The sequence below is a fragment of the Echinops telfairi genome, unplaced genomic scaffold (genome assembly GCF_000313985.2).
Source record: "Echinops telfairi isolate 266 unplaced genomic scaffold, ASM31398v2 ScPeMD7_7458;HRSCAF=8496, whole genome shotgun sequence".
NCBI lineage: Eukaryota > Metazoa > Chordata > Mammalia > Afrosoricida > Tenrecidae > Echinops > Echinops telfairi.
In genome coordinates this window covers 32,207,587-32,222,734 of record NW_022111358.1, presented here as the reverse complement: position 1 = coordinate 32,222,734, position 15,148 = coordinate 32,207,587, and the positions used below count along the sequence as shown (strand labels likewise).

At 57.0% G+C, this 15,148-nt stretch overlaps 2 protein-coding genes across 2 annotated transcripts in view; both read left to right on the top strand.

Moving 5' to 3' along the window:
• Positions 1-7,663, top strand: part of MAP3K14 (mitogen-activated protein kinase kinase kinase 14) — a 37,814-nt gene extending 30,151 nt beyond the window's left edge. The window contains exons 5-14 of the mRNA XM_013005814.2: positions 291-420; positions 659-790; positions 1,333-1,437; positions 2,643-2,806; positions 3,259-3,409; positions 4,334-4,687; positions 4,802-4,908; positions 5,307-5,451; positions 6,334-6,434; positions 6,680-7,663. Of these exons, the coding sequence (XP_012861268.1) occupies positions 291-420; positions 659-790; positions 1,333-1,437; positions 2,643-2,806; positions 3,259-3,409; positions 4,334-4,687; positions 4,802-4,908; positions 5,307-5,451; positions 6,334-6,434; positions 6,680-6,844 (1,554 nt within the window). The 3' untranslated portion in view covers positions 6,845-7,663. The remainder of the gene's footprint in view (positions 1-290; positions 421-658; positions 791-1,332; positions 1,438-2,642; positions 2,807-3,258; positions 3,410-4,333; positions 4,688-4,801; positions 4,909-5,306; positions 5,452-6,333; positions 6,435-6,679) is intronic.
• Positions 7,664-8,792: 1,129 nt separating this feature from the next.
• SPATA32 (spermatogenesis associated 32) overlaps positions 8,793-15,148 on the top strand; it is a 12,331-nt gene continuing 5,975 nt past the window's right edge. The window contains exon 1 of the mRNA XM_045299470.1: positions 8,793-9,073. Coding sequence (XP_045155405.1) covers positions 8,793-9,073 — 281 coding nt within the window. The remainder of the gene's footprint in view (positions 9,074-15,148) is intronic.

The following is a 15,148-nucleotide window of genomic DNA, read 5'->3' as shown; positions in this document are numbered from 1 at the left end:
CCGCAAAAGGCATGCTCAACGTCCTGGGTTAAAAACAAAATCCTCTGTTGGACAGACTCGAGGGCGGACAGCCTGCCAGGCCCCTGGACAGTGACTGCTGCCCTTGCCCATAGCCAGCGCTCCAGAACATTAATAAAGACGTCGTGCCCGACACCCAGGCACCGCCTGACTTCGGGGGTTGTCCCTGGGAACACGGGCAGGCTGGGACTGGAGCCCCGAGGGGACCAGGTCACCAGAGGAACCCCTCTGCTCTCCCTCATGCCTGGCCCGCCACCTCTGGCTCCTTCCAGGTGCGGGTCGAGGTGTTCCGGGCAGAAGAGTTGGTGGCCTGTGCAGGACTGACCTCCCCCAGAATTGTCCCCTTGTATGGCGCTGTGAAAGAAGGTCCCTGGGTCAGCATCTTCATGGAACTACTGGAAGGTAAGCCGCCCACCCGGGGGCTCTCTCCAAATTTAGAGCCAAGAGTTACACACACACACACACACACACACACACACACACGTCTTGCCCAATGACCTTGGCCCTTCGTCCACTTTAACCTCTTGACCCTGTGACGTCCACAGGGAAGGCCTGCTTTTCCACCACCTGCCTCCGCTCTCACCCTTGGCTTGTGGGAGGTCTGGCAGAGCCCCATGTAAAGAGTGGCCTGGTCCCCTAGGTGGCTCCCTGGGCCAGCTCATCAAGCAGAAAGGCTGTCTGCCGGAGGACCGGGCCCTGTACTACGTGGGCCAGGCCTTGGAGGGGCTGGCATACCTGCACGCCCGGAGGATTCTGCATGGAGACGTCAAAGGTGAGGTCCAGGCCCCGGGCCCTGGTCCCAGTGGGCTCAGCTCTTTCCCTAACCCATCCTGCCTGGTGACTTCCCCAGGTTGTTCCAGGCCCACCCGGTCATGGTCAGCGGCAGAGCTTCACAATCAGCCTGACAGGCTGTGGGAGGGGGAAGGAGGGTCTCCAGACCCTCCGTCAGTCAGTTCTGAGTGGAGCGGTGCCCACGGAGAGCTGAAGACCCCACCAGAGGCCACTGGGAGAGGGTGGGGACAACAGAGCCACCCTGTGGTGGGGTGGGGACAGTGGACGCACCCCAGGAGTAAGCCCTGGCCCCATCCTGGCCGCTAGACCCTGAGAGGTCTAGCCTGCTGCCTGCCTGTAGCCTGAGTGGATACCCCCTCCCATGCTCTAATGAGACGAAGCAGAAGCAGCCGCTGCCCTGTAGGGTCAGCCAGAAAATGACCTCACTGGAGGGCCAGGGCAGGCCAAGCCAGGGTGGGCTGGGACATGACTCACGTGATGTGACTCACGTCTTTCCCTTCCTCCCCCCGGGCATTCTGGCAGCTGACAACGTGCTCCTGTCTGGCGATGGGAGCCGCGCAGCCCTCTGTGACTTTGGCCATGCTGTGTGCCTTCAACCGCACGGCCTGGGGACGTCCCTGCTCACAGGTAAGGCACCCAGAGTGCCACACCCCGCCAGGCTAATAGCAGCCGCCCTTACTGCCTGCACACTAGTGAGAGGCCTTCGCCGGGCTTCCAGTCATGGAGTAAGAGACGTGCATCTTTATACCCACCAGTGCATCTCCAAGTCTCGCAGTCGCGCAGGGTCTCTTGGTAACGCTTGGATAATGGCTGTCCGGTGTTCACGTCTGAAGGTCCCATTACCCAGGGAAGGGACAGAAGAGGCTGGGGCTCTCCCGGGGCCTCAGGCCTTCCTCTCAGAGCCTCTGTGACCCATGACTCCTACCTGGCTCTGCGCTCGGGCTGTGCTTCCAAGAGGTGACCCCGACTCCCCACCTCCAAGAACACCTGTGACTGCAAGCGAGGTGGCCTGACCCAGGGACCGTGCTCTGCGGCCAGGGACATGCCTACTGTTAACTCATCCTGAAAGTAATTCATGCCCAAATAATCTGGCAAGTGCAGAGTTAAGTAGAATCAGAGAGAAGGGGAGTGGGGGCGGGGAAGTTTCGCCATGTCTGGCTCTTGCCTAGATCTACAATCATGGGGAGTTCAGATCATTCCTTCCGCCCCCACCCGCTTTTCGTTAGAGTTAAGGCGAGGGGGATACAGTTTTGTTTTCCTTTCTAGCATGGAGCATAAAAGGATTTCATTTTGGGCAAAGGCCTTTGGTAGGGGTCATTAAAGGGCTGTGTCGGGATGTGAAGCCCCTCACGTCCACATGCAGATGGAGGGTGTTCCTGCCGTTACAAATGGCGCTTTTCACAGCAGAAAGTAGAGCTGAGCGAAAGCCACTGGAGATAGCGCCGCAGCTGCGTGCTGTCGCCCTGCCCAGCCTGCTCTGGTCTGTGTCCTCTACAATTGGTTTCCCCTCCCCTCTAACGTCTCAGGCACAACGTGCCACCAGTCATGTCTTCGGCCTGACCATCAGTGTCGAGCCGTCCGCTTCTTGGTTTCAAAAGGCACTGGAAAAGTAGTCCCTGCTGTGTGCCAAGCTTGGTCCTGGTGCCAGTAGGGTCCCAGCCTCAGCTCATCCCCAGCAAGTTTGAATGGGGGGCTTTGTCTCCTCCATGCCGGAAGCCACGTGAACAAGGAGACATCTGGGGCAGCCAGGAATTGGCCAGTGCAGGCCTCGCCTGGGCTCTCGTCCATCAGCATTCACGGTCGCCTTTCCTGCCTTTCTGTCACCTTCTCAGGGGACTACATCCCCGGCACAGAGACGCACATGGCTCCAGAGGTGGTGATGGGCAAGCCCTGTGACCCCAAGGTGGACGTCTGGAGCAGCTGCTGCATGCTGCTGCACATGCTCAATGGCTGCCACCCATGGGCCCAGTACTTCCCGGGGCCACTCTTCCTGCAGGTCAGTGGCGGCCCCAGGGAAGGCACGGAGCCTGGGCTGGCGGTGCACGGGGGTCCTTCCATTAGGGCTGTGCCTTGGTGGGAGCTGGGAGCAGGGGGAGACCTTGTGGAAAATGTGGGTCCTAACTGCAACACCACCCCATTGCGGGGAGAGGTCCCCGGTGAGGATGACCCCACTGAGTTCAGGGCAGTTCAGAGCCCCCATCACCTGCCTCCTGACGGGCTGGGCCTCTTGCTCCCCTGCTCTGTCCTGCCCTACCTGTGACCTTTCAGGTCGGGCAAGCCAGGTAGGGAGGAGGAGGAGAGGAGGAGGAGGAGAGGAGGAGGACTCTCCATCGCTCAACCCTGGGCCTCTCCACGCCCAGGGACAGGCACCGAGTGGGGCAGGGACAGGCTGGTGCTGAAAAACAAGGATCGCCCGGCGGCCTCACCATGCTGTCTCTCAACCCCTAGATTGCCAACGAGCCGGCCCCTGTGAGGGAGATCCCCCCTTCCTGTGCCCCGCTCACTGCCCAGGCCATCCGGGAGGGGCTGAGGAAGGAGCCTATCCACAGAGCATCCGCACTGGAGCTGAGGGGCAGGGTCAGCCTGGCACTGCAGCAAGGTGAGTGCCAGGGGAGGGGGCGTGGGGTGTCTCCAGGAACAGGGAGTGTAGTGGGCATGAGCCAGCCACTCACCTGGGAGCCCGGCTTGCCCACCCTGGATGTGGCTGGAGGGGCAGTCAGGTACCCCAAGTCCAGGCCTAGTGATAAAGAAAGATTCAGGATTGAGGGAGGAGGGGAGAAGGGGAGTCTCTGCCTCCCTGGGAGAAGGAGCGCTAACAAGTGGGGCTGACCAGGCAGCTGTTACAGCAATGGCTTCGTGCTGGGTCCGCGGGCCCCAACCGCGTGAGACAGAACACGGGTGACTCCTCCGTACATGCTAAACCGATCAACCAAAGCCAAGCAACACATGCAACACACGTGCAAACAAAAAGCGACAGGCTCCACCCGATCAAATGCCCTGGGAACGAGCACAGGAAGGGTGGCTCTGGGAGTCTAGAGGCAACAAACCCATGCACAGACGCTCACCCCCAAGTGGCTGTAGTTGTAATGATTGGGGGTGAGCTCAGGAAGCATGAGGGGGGGCGGGATGGAGGGCCTGGGGGGCCGGCTTTAGCAGAGGATTCAAGGATGGGGCTGCCCGGCACTGTTGTGAAATCTTCTCTCTGTTATACATCACAAAGTCCCTGTCCGGAGCCAGTTCTGTCGCCTTTCCATTTGCTCCTGGTGCCAAAAGGGAAATGACAAACACAGCCCTAGTCCTGTTTCATGAGGCCAGCTTCCCCAAAAGCCCCTCTGGAGACCACCGCTGCCTAGTAAGTGGTCTCCCTCCTGAGGGCCAGCAAGAGCCTCCCCCTCCCCCCCCCAGTGCCTCAGGGCAGCCACTTTCTGCTCAGGAAAGGTAGTCTTAACACAATGCATGCCCCTTCAGTGCTGACATGGTGCCCCCACCCGCCCACCTCCCCTGTGTGCTCACTGCCTTATAGTGGGAGGCCTGAAGAGCCCTTGGAGAGGAGACTATAAAGAGCCAAGACACCTGCCGCCAAAGCAAGCCAACTCTCACCAGACCCTCTGCGCCCAGCCAAGGGGAACCTCACCAGGGGCGCCAGGGCCCCAGCCGGCAGAAGACGCAGCAGGCGGGGCTTCAAAGGCCCAGCCTCCTATACCACCTGAACCCCCAGAGCCAAACAAGTCTCCAACCGTGAACTGGAGCAAGGAGGAGTCTGGGACATGGGAGCCCTTACCTCTGTCCTCCCTGGAGCCAGCTCCCGCCAAAGGTGCCAACTCACCAGAGCGCAGAGCAACCTTCCCCGACCAGGAGCTGCAGCAGCTGGAGATAGGTATGGCAGGCCTGGCCCTTGGGCCCCTGGGCCCCCTCCTCTGTGCCCAGCCTGGCTTTTCCCTGCCAAGTCGGGGCCCTTCCAGTCTTCACCACTGTGTCCCGCTCCCCACAGAACTGTTTCTGAACAGCCTGTCGCAGCCGTTCTCCCTGGAGGAGCAGGAACAGATCCTGTCCTGCCTCAGCATCGACAGCCTCTCCTTGTCAGAGGACAGTGAGAAGGTGAGGCTGCCGTGGGCCTGAGCCCCCCCACCCCAGGGGGCCCCTGGCTCCATGCCAGAGGGTGCAGGGACACTGGGCATGAAGTGGGTCAAGGGAAGGTGAGGGGTCCCAGAGGTGAGCGGTGGGGTGGGTTTATCAGCGGGAGATCGTCCATCTTCAGCCACCACTAGGAATGGCACGGAGGTGGCCTGGGGTCCCGCCAAAGGGTTCCTTGTCTGCCTCGGGCCCACGGCCCTCTGAGAGCTCACCACCAGCTCAGCCTCCACAGGGCCCAGTAGGAGCACGCTCCAGCCCAGGCCAGGAGCAGCTCTGGGAGGGTGCCTCTGTCCTAATGAGACCAGGCCGGAGGGGGTTGTCTGAGCCCCGGGGCCTGAGGCTGTGTCCCCCTTGTTTTTCAGAACCCATCGAAGGCCTCTCAGAGCTCCCGGGACACCCTGAGCTCCGGCGTGCACTCCTGGGGCAGCCAGGCAGAGGCCCGCAGCTCCAGCTGGAATATGGTGCTGGCCCGAGCACGGCCCACAGACACCCCAAGCCATTTCAATGGTCAGTCCCACACTTGCCTGCTTAGCACCCCCCAATAGCAGTGGCTCTGCCTGCCACAAGGGAGCCCTTGCGGGGCCCCATCCCTCTCTCTTGGACACAATGCAGGAGGCCCCCACATCCTGAGACACCGGCCAATCAGGAGTGTAGAACAGAGGCCCTGACTCCCCCTTTAGGCAGCTTTTGCCCAAAGGGGCAGTGGGGAACAGTGCCCCCCACTGGCCACTGCTGGGGTGGCATAGACCCCCCTGGCTCAGGGAGGAGTGTGTCTCCTGGCCAAGAGTCAGGACACTGCCCAGCGTCTTCTGAAGGGAGCCAGCAGAAGGGGAGCTCCAGGGTTTTAGTCAGGAACTCAGCAGCCAGCTGGCCAGTGCTGGGAGTTAGACGTCCTGGGCACCTCCCTGGGCTTTGAGGTCAGACTCTGAGAAAGACAACGTGCAATTCCTTGGGGTTCAGCTCGGTTGCACAGGTCAGGTGGTGGTTTTAAGAGGGGCATGGCGGCCCCTGGGCCCCAGCCAGAGCCGATCCAGCACCCAGAGCAGTGCCCCCCAAGTTTGCCACAATCTAATTTCAGAACCTCTGTTTTCCGCTCCTTTTCACTTTGCATCCAATTTGGGATACTGCGTCCTCGGAAGAGCCAACCACTGTGCACTAGGCTCGGCGCTGTGCCAAGTGCAGGGTAGCTTCTAGAGGTTGGCAGAAGCCCACCAGGAAAGGGTAGCTGGTGTGTAACGCCAGGGCCATGTCAGCCTAACTGCCCTCTGCAGATGCACCTCAGCCAGGCCTATACTGGACAGAGAGACTCTTTAGCAAAAGGTTCCCCAAACCCCTGCCAGCTCCTGCTCCTCAGCAAGCCAGCCCCCTGACTCACCCCTAATCTTCTAGGTGTGAGAGTCCTCATCCAGTCCCTTAATGGCGAACACCTGCACATTCGGGAGTTCCACCGCGCCAAGGTGGGAGACATCGCAACAGGCATCAGCAGCCAGGTAAGTAGACAGGCCCCTGCCCACGGGAAGGAGGCTTATGAATCAGTGGGAACGGTCCCTTGTTCCCCAGGGCTGGGGGTTCAGGGCCCGGCTGGCAGCGGTGACTGAGGACCCTCAGGATCCGCCGGAATGAAGGGGGTCGTCGTGCCCTTGGCTGCCCACTGGAGAACCAGCAGCTCAACTTCTGGCTGTCTGGGGAGCCCTGTGCCAGCTATCTCAGGCAAACCGCTTTGCTCACCCTGCAGATCCCAGCCACTGCCTTCAGCCTGGTGACCAAGGATGGGCAGCCCGTGGGCTATGACATGGAGGTGCCAGACTCCGGCATCGACCTGCAGTGCATCCTAGCCCCTGACTGCAGCTTCACCTGGAGCTGGAGAGTCAAACACGGCCGCCTAGAGAACAGGCCCTAACCCGCCTTCCACCACCAACTCTGATGTCGGAACAGCCTGCCCTCTGGGAGGCTTGGCCTGCTGTCCTGGCTCAGCAAAGGGACCAGCAGATCAGGACTAGCACCACCACCCAGGCTCTCCTGCCTGAGCCCTGGCCAGCCCAGCCAAGGCACCAGGGTGAAGAAGAGGAGGAGGAGGAGAGCACAGGATGTCTCCTTCTGGAACAAAGAGGGTCTCTGCCCTCGGGCCTGGCGAGCCAGCCGAGCAGGGCCTGCTCAGATCAGCTAGCACTTGCTGGCAGCTGGGTAGGAGAAGCAGCAGCTTCCGGCGGGGTGGGAGCAGGGCTGCTCGACCTGCAGGCGGCCTAAGCCGGTTGAGAACCAGGGTGGCAAAGGTGCCTGCTCTTGGCTCAGTGGGGAACCGGCCTGCCCTGGCCTACCAGGACTGCGCTGCAGAGGAAGGAAGCCCTGACCCAGGGCCAGCGCCCTCGGACCCCCGCCTCACTTGGCAGCCTCTTGCACACAGGGCCGGACCAAGAGCCAAAGGTGTTTCTGTGGACCTGCTCTGGCCTAAGCACCCACGGGTGTGCTGGCATCACAGCCCCCACTGCTGCCGGCCAGCTGCACTCACCTCTGGACCTGACCCCGAGACCCGGTGATGCGAAGGGCTAAGGAGGGAGCACCAGAGAGACAAAGTTCAGGCAGTGTGGCCATCACTGCCCAGCAAAGCCATCTCCCCCCAGGCCGCGGCCCGGCCACGCCCACACGCTTGCCCTGCCCTGCCCACACGCTCGCCCGGCCAGGCCCTGTGCTTGGGGCTGTGTCACAGCTGCACTTTGATTTCTTGAAGCACTTTCAGGCTGCCCTCCAGGAGGGCAGCTCCGTAGCTCTGCAAGAGCACAAATAAGGACATGGCCCCAGTGGCCCTGAGACAGATTGTGAAGGGACTCGACTATTGACGCGCCTGTACCCACATGAACCCCCCCCCCAACCACCTCCAGATTGCTCACTGCCCCACCCCAGGGGCGCTATCAGGATGCATGTAGCATTAAATCACTGTGAATCATTGCGGGGGGGCGGGTGAGACCCAGTCTCGGGGCCAGGAAGGGCCCCCTGAAGCCCCTTGGGGAGCAGCTCCTCACCTGGTTTCAGGAAGCTTGTCTCCTCATCTTGCCCAGGTGACATGTGTCTAGCCAGTCACCTCGAGCCACCCAGGGGAGACCCCTGCCCCAGCACATGAGAACCAGAGTTCTGGTGCTGTAAGGCTGAGTTGTGGAAATTGTACAATAAAGCTTGAGGGGGTGCCAATGTGTTCTCTGCACTAGTCTGCCCCTCGCCTGCCCCACTGCCATCCAGGGTCTTTTCCAGGCAGCCCTTGTTTGGGGTACCACCCTTCCCCATTTTGGACTCCCCATTCAGAACCACCCCACCCGGCAGCAGCTGGGAAGCCCCTGGCCAAATGCTGCCAGGCCACAGAGGGGGAGAGGAGGGGGTTGCCAGGGCATGCACACACAGCCAGGCAGCCTGGGAATGTCAGTAAGGAACCAACACTGATCAGGCCAGGAGAAGTGGGGTGCAGACCACATACCCAGAACAGCTGAGACCGAGGCCCCAGCATATCACCCATATGGCTGCCAGGCCCAAGGTGCCCTGCTCAGGACTGACCCATCTGCAGATGCACGCCACAGGTCACAGGGTGCCTTGTCCAGCCTGGCTCCACAGCCCTGACGCTGCCCACGTTGTCTGAACAGCGAGCACACATCCACGTTGCAGGCTGCGCGGAGGAATCTCTAGTGCTTGGAGGGTGGGCGACCTGTGCCAGGGTGGCAGAATGCACTCCCAGGCGCCCGCCAGGCCTTACCCTCGCTGCGCAGCACTCCTGGGGTCAGGGACCAAGGGCAGAGCAGCCTGGAGTCGGGGAAAAGGGCGCCGCTGGCGGGCAGGGAAGGGCAGGCACCTCTCCACCGAGGATGCTCCGCGGTGCCAGGGACCGATCGCGCGTCCGCACCCGCCGCCGCCTTCCGCAGCCCCCAGTCCAGTCGCCCCGGGATTTCCGCACCCGGTCCCCTGACCACGGGGACGTCACAGAGACGGCGACATCACAGGCGCCAACGCCCTTGACATGTCCACCGCCCCCTCTCACTGCCCTCAGCCCAAGAGCGCACTGGAGGCGGAGGGGCAGCGTTCACCAGCGGTCTCCCCGCCTCCCGGACAGTCTCCATCCAAGCCTCCATCGGCATGGGGATGACAGGTGACTGCGGCGGGAGGGGATCCCTGCGCGGGGAGCCCCGGAGCAGGCAACGCGGAAGAAAGGGAGGGCGGGGCTCGGAGCGGGAGGCTGGAAGTGGGCTTTGGGGCGGCTCCGATGGCTCCCAAAGAGCCTGGCGCCTGAATCCAAGTGGCCCCGCCAAACCCCTGCTGCTGTCCCACCCTGCACACCCAGCCACCGCCCCTGCGCTCTGCACCCCTCTGGCATCCGCCCCCACGCCCTTCCGCATCCTGGGCTAACGGGACCCTCAGCGTCCCTGGAGAGGTCTTGGGCTGGGAAGGGGCAGTGGCACGTCCCCAGGAAGACAGCCCATACGGAACGCCAAACTGCAGATTATCAAAAAAACACGTCATGCCCCATTGTCCTGGTGGCTGTTTGGTGCATTGGCTCCAGAAGTAGAGTTATCTTCAACGAATACTGATAGGCGCCTCCTGTGTGCCTGGCACTGTCCTGAGCTGAGAGCACGCTGAACAAAGGTGTTTGGACCCTCAGGGCCCTGGGTTGCTCCTTCCCATGTGCCCCTGACATGTACACTTTCTACTTGGGAACTTCACTCTCAGAGGACATGGGCCCTCGCATGAAAGACGGCAAGGAGCCAGAGAACAGTGCCCACAGGCACTTTCCTTGGCCCCTGGGGCACCCCCTGAGGCCGACTCCTGTGCTGGGCCCTGGGGTCCTGCTTGGGTGAGTTAGTTTCACAGTAAACAATGCAGTAGGCCTGATTCTGCCAGGAGGACTTGCCAGTCATCGTGCAAAGGCACTGAGGCATGATAAGACCTGTTGTGTTCTGGGGTGGCTTGGACTCAGGGCACAGGCAGCTGGATATCAGAAGATGAGACGGGAAGATAGGTGGTCCGTCTGCACAGGGCCTTGAAGGCTGCCGAACTAAATACCGGACAGCCTGGAGGCAGGTGTGGTCACCGTGCTCACTGAGAACGTCCACTGAGTGGGGAACTTGGCTGCAGTGGAGGCCCAAAGAGCTGTAAGACAGCCCCGTGGAAGCAGCAGGACAGGATGAGGATGGGGATGGTGGAGAGGGCTCGCAAGGCTGAACTCAGGCCATGATTCTTTTCTTCCTAACTGTGGCCTTCTGCCCGTTTCTTCCTCCGGGAGAGGAGAGCCGCGGCTCCCTGTGCATCAGGTGCAGTGAAAAGTAAATGCCCCCTCACTCTAAGCCCCCAGTGTCCCTGGGCAGTAAGTCCTAGGTCTGGCTTTGGGATAGAAGAGAGGCTGACTCCGCATGGAGAGGTGGAGAAACAGGAGGAGAGGGAAACGGGTTGTACAAGGTCAACATCAGGGGGAAAGAGGTCAGGAGCTGGGGGAGTCACAAATAATCCAAGTGTGTTAGGCCGGGCGGACAAGAAAAACAAATCCAGAGACACTCCAATTTGTGTAAGAAAGAGCTCTCTATCAAGGAGTAACTGTATCAAGAAAACACCCCAGCCTAGTCCAACTCAAGTCCATAAATCTGGTTCTAGTCCCTTAGTCCCTCTTCAGACTCACACAGCCGCATGCGCTGATGCAGAATGCAGGAACATCACAGGCCGGTGGGTGCAAAGTCGCATGGATCCAATGGTGGTACCTCTGGCAGCAACCAAGGTCAGCCGGCAGGAAGATGAAGGCAGAGAGAGGTGGAGGGGAAAGGGGGGAGTTGCCCAGGGCCCTCCTTATGAGAAGGCTCCGCCCATAAGCCGTCACCATCAGGCTGTGACCTGATTGACAGGCTAGATTCCACCCCTACACTTTTATAGATCTTCAAGTTGGCATGAAATTATGTAACTATCACACCCAGTTTCTAGTTTGGGTGCTAGTGAGGTTAAGGGAGGGAGAGGCTGAGGAGGAAGGTAGGAGTGAGGCATGTAGTTGGGGCATGCAAGGTGTGACCCTCAGGTAAGAAATGGAGGAGGGACAGCAGAGTTTGGCAGGGGGAGGGAGAGAATGACTTCATCACTTCAACCTCAGGCCAGACTGCGCACCTCTCACTGAGGATCAGCAAGGGGCTGTGCACCCAGATGGAGGTCTGTGGGGACAGGGAGGGGCTACTGGCAGAGAAGCCTCTAAGCCAAGACCATGGAGTGGGGTCCAGAAGGTCTCCAGGAAGACGTGAGCCCCCGGCAGCATCACTAATCGGTGCCGGGAAACCCAGAGAGAGGAGACAGCTCCTGCTCCAGTAAGGGTTGTGTGACATTGGACAAGGTGACTGTGAGGCCCGTCCATGTGCAACCAGTAACTGATGTCTAGGGCTGGAGTAGAAGTAAGAAATCCATGTCTAAGAGTCTCCTGTAGTCAGACTCGACAGGCAGAATCAGGCTAATCAGAGAACATTAGGAACCACCTATGCCAGCCATTTTAACAATTCAGGTGAAATAAATTGCTTAAAAGATGCAGACTCCCAAAAAAAGCCCACTCACGGGGGCGAAAATCGTCTAAATAGTCTGGGTCTGTTTTTAAAAGTCGAATTGGTGATTTTACACTAACTTCCCACAAAGAAACGCCAGGCCCACAAGATAAGAGGGAAAATGTCTGAGCAGAATCAATGGTTGCAGAAAAAGCAGGAGACAAAACTCAACCTCCAATCCTAATTTAAACTATGCAAACTGAAAACAGAGGGGAATCTCCTCCACCTGATACTGAACCTCGATGGGAAAAGCTGCAGCTGAGCAGCGTGCTTCAAGGTGAAGGTCTCATGTGTCCCCTTGAAGCACAAGAGCAAGTAAGGACATCCACGCTCACCACCTCCAGCCAACATTGGGCTCCAGATTATTGCCAGTGCAATCACCCCCCCACCCAAACTTAAAGACATCCAGGTAGGAACAGAAGATGTCAAACTATCTTGATGCACACAACTACTTATGTAGAAAATCCTGCCAGAACATTCAAACTATGAGAACTAAAACGATTCACAACCCATTGGAAATTACAATTATTTCGAATACAACAGAACATCGCAGGGAAACCCTAACCGTGTGTCCAAGTCAGGCACGGAGGTCCCAAGCTGAATCAGTCTGAGGTATTTTCTTCCAATCCTCAGTGCACACCACAATAATTTCTCCTCCTCGTACTGTTTATAGCAAAGTTTAACCTGTGTGTGTTGATTCAATCAATTGCCCAGGAAACCTTGTAAAGCGGGCAAAGGCAGGCTCTGGGGTCAGACATCTGAGGAGTTACAGCACCTAGAGCACAGGTGGAAGGGAAGCTGAGGCAGCAGCCAAGGAGCGTGGTATATCCTGGGAAGTACAGGGTGTAGAGTAAGGTGACCAGATTTTAACATTGGTAAAGCGGGACGCCATTGATAAAACTCATATCCTGGCGAAATAGCCACATGGCAGCTGAAAACCGTATACCCTAGCTTGTCATGCATTCTTTCCAAAAATCGGGACTTTTTAAAAATACCACGGGACACAGGAAAAATTGTTAAAAATCGGGACTGTCCCCCCAAAAGCGGGACATCTGGTCACCTTACTGTAGAGAGATCACTGAGCTGCCATTGGGGAACTGTAGGTGGTGGTGCAGCCCCAGCCCCAACCCCACCATCTAGGAGACCCAAGATCCACCAGGCCCAAACCTGGCGTCTGGATCACAGAAGCATGTTGTTATTGTTGTCAGGTAGGACAGCGTCCACTCCGATGCATAATGACCCTGTGTACCAAAGAATGAATTGTGGCTTGAGCCCATCGTTGCAGCCACCGGGTCAGTCCATCTCGGGAAAGGTCTTCCTCTTGTATGCTGACCCTCTACTTGACCAAGCATGATGTCCTTCCCCGGGGCTGGTCCCTCTGGAGAACAAGTTCCAAGTACATGAGATGGTGTTACCCTCCTTGTTTCTAAGGCGTGTGCTGCTGCCCTTTTTCGGAGACTGATCTGTTCGTTCTTCTAGCAGCCCACGGCGCCCTCGATATTCTCCAACAACACAATTCTGATGTGTTTGTGTCCTTGTGGTCCTCTCTGTCCGTTGGCCAGCTCCCACACGCACCTGAGGTCACTGAAAAGGCCATGGCTCGTTGGGTAGACACACCATCTTCAGGTGACATATTTGATGTTCAAAACTTTAAAGGGATGTACAGCAGATTTGCCCAGTGCAATGCGTGATTTGATCCCTTGGCTTCTACGTCAATGGACATTGACTGAATCTGAGTAAAAAGAAAATCCTTGCTACCTCTTCTCTGCTTATCACGATGTGGTTTATCCGTCCACTTGTGAGGATTTTGTTCTTTCTTTTTTATATATAAATCATTTTATTGGGGGCCCTTACAGCTCTTATCACATGTATATCCATACATCAATTGTCTCAAGCACATTTGCACATGTTGCCATCATCCTTTTCAAAACATTTTCTTTCTGCTTGAGCCCTTCCTTGGTATCAGCTCCTCTTTTTCCCCTCCCTCCCTTCTCACCTTCGTGACCCCTTGATAAATTATAAATTATTTTCATATCTTACACCATCTGCTGTCTTCCCTTCACCCACATTTCTGTTGTTCATCCCCCTTGGGAGCTGGGGGTTATATGTTGATCATTGCAATCAGTTTCCCCTTTCTCCCACTTCTCCCCACACCTTCTCCCTGCCCTCATGGTATTGCTACTCCCATTACTTTTCCTGGGAGGGTTATCTGTCCTGGGAAGAGCTGTGTCAAGAGCTCTTATCTGTACCAATGTACATGTTCCCACCTAGCCAGGTTTGTAAGGTAGAACTGGGGTCATGAGCGGGGGAGGAAGCATTAAAGAGTTAGAGAAATGTTGTGTGCTCCGTTGTTGCTTTACTGCACTATGGCTGACTGTCCCTTCCTTGTGACCCTTCTGTGAGGGGATGTCCAGTTGTTTACAGATGGGCTTTGGGTCTCCACTCCACCCTCCCCTCATTCACATCAATATGATTATTTGTTTGGGGTCTTCTGATGCCAGATTCCTGATCCTGTTGACACCACATGATCACACAGGCTGGTGTGCTTCTTCCGCGTGGGCTTTGTTGCTTCCCTGCTAGATGGCTGCTTGTTTACCTTCAAGGTTTAAAGACCCCAGACACTGTATCTTTTCATAGCTGAGCACCATCAGCTTTCTTCACATTTGCCTATGCACCCATTTTGTCTTGGTGCATAAGCTGATGGTGTCCAGAAGGTGAGCATCACAGAATGCCAGGTTATTAGAACAAAGTGCTCTTGCCCTGAGGAAGTGCTTGGATGGAGACCCAATGTCCATCTGCTACCTTAATACTTAACATATAAATATATGTACATAGATCTATTTCCCTATTGTTATATATAAATATATTCACACATGTACATGCCTGTATTTATACCTTTTATAAATGTCTTTTGCCTCCTCGTTCTTTCCTCTATTTCCTTTCACGTTCCTCCTGTGCCACTATCATGTTCGACCTTCATTTGGCTCTCAGTAATTCCTCTCGGCTACATTGTCCTTGATCAAACCCCACCAGGCCTTCTACGTCCTCCTCACCATCGATTTTAGATCTCCTCTTGTTCCCTTGTCCCTGGTGTGGAATTTTGTTTTCTTTATATTGAGGTACTATCCATACTGAAGGCTGTAGTCAATATTCACCAGTAAGCCTTCAAGACCTCTTGGCTGTCAGCAAGCACGGTGTGTCATCCGCATATTGCAGGTGGTTAACAAGCCTTCCTCCAATCCTGATGCTGCATGCTGCTTGATGTAGTCTACGTTGTTGCATTCTTTGCTCAGCATACAGATTGAATAAATTTGCTGAAAGGATACAATTTTAATGCAACACCTTTCTCGATTTTCACCATGCAGTATCGCCTTGATCCAGTCAAGTGACTGCCTCTTGGCCTGTGTGCAGGCTCCACGTGAGCACAAGTACATGTTCTGGAACACCCATTCTTCACAGGGTCATCCATCATCTGTTGTGATTCACACAGTTGGGTGTCAATAAAACGCAGGTAAACAGCTTTCTGGTGCATAAGCTGTCTTCTCAGCCAGGATCCATCAGATATCTCCAGTGATCTGCTTCATTTCACATCCTTTTCTGAATCCAGCTTGAATTTCCATCAGATCCCTGTTAATGTTCTGCTACAACTATTTTGGGTT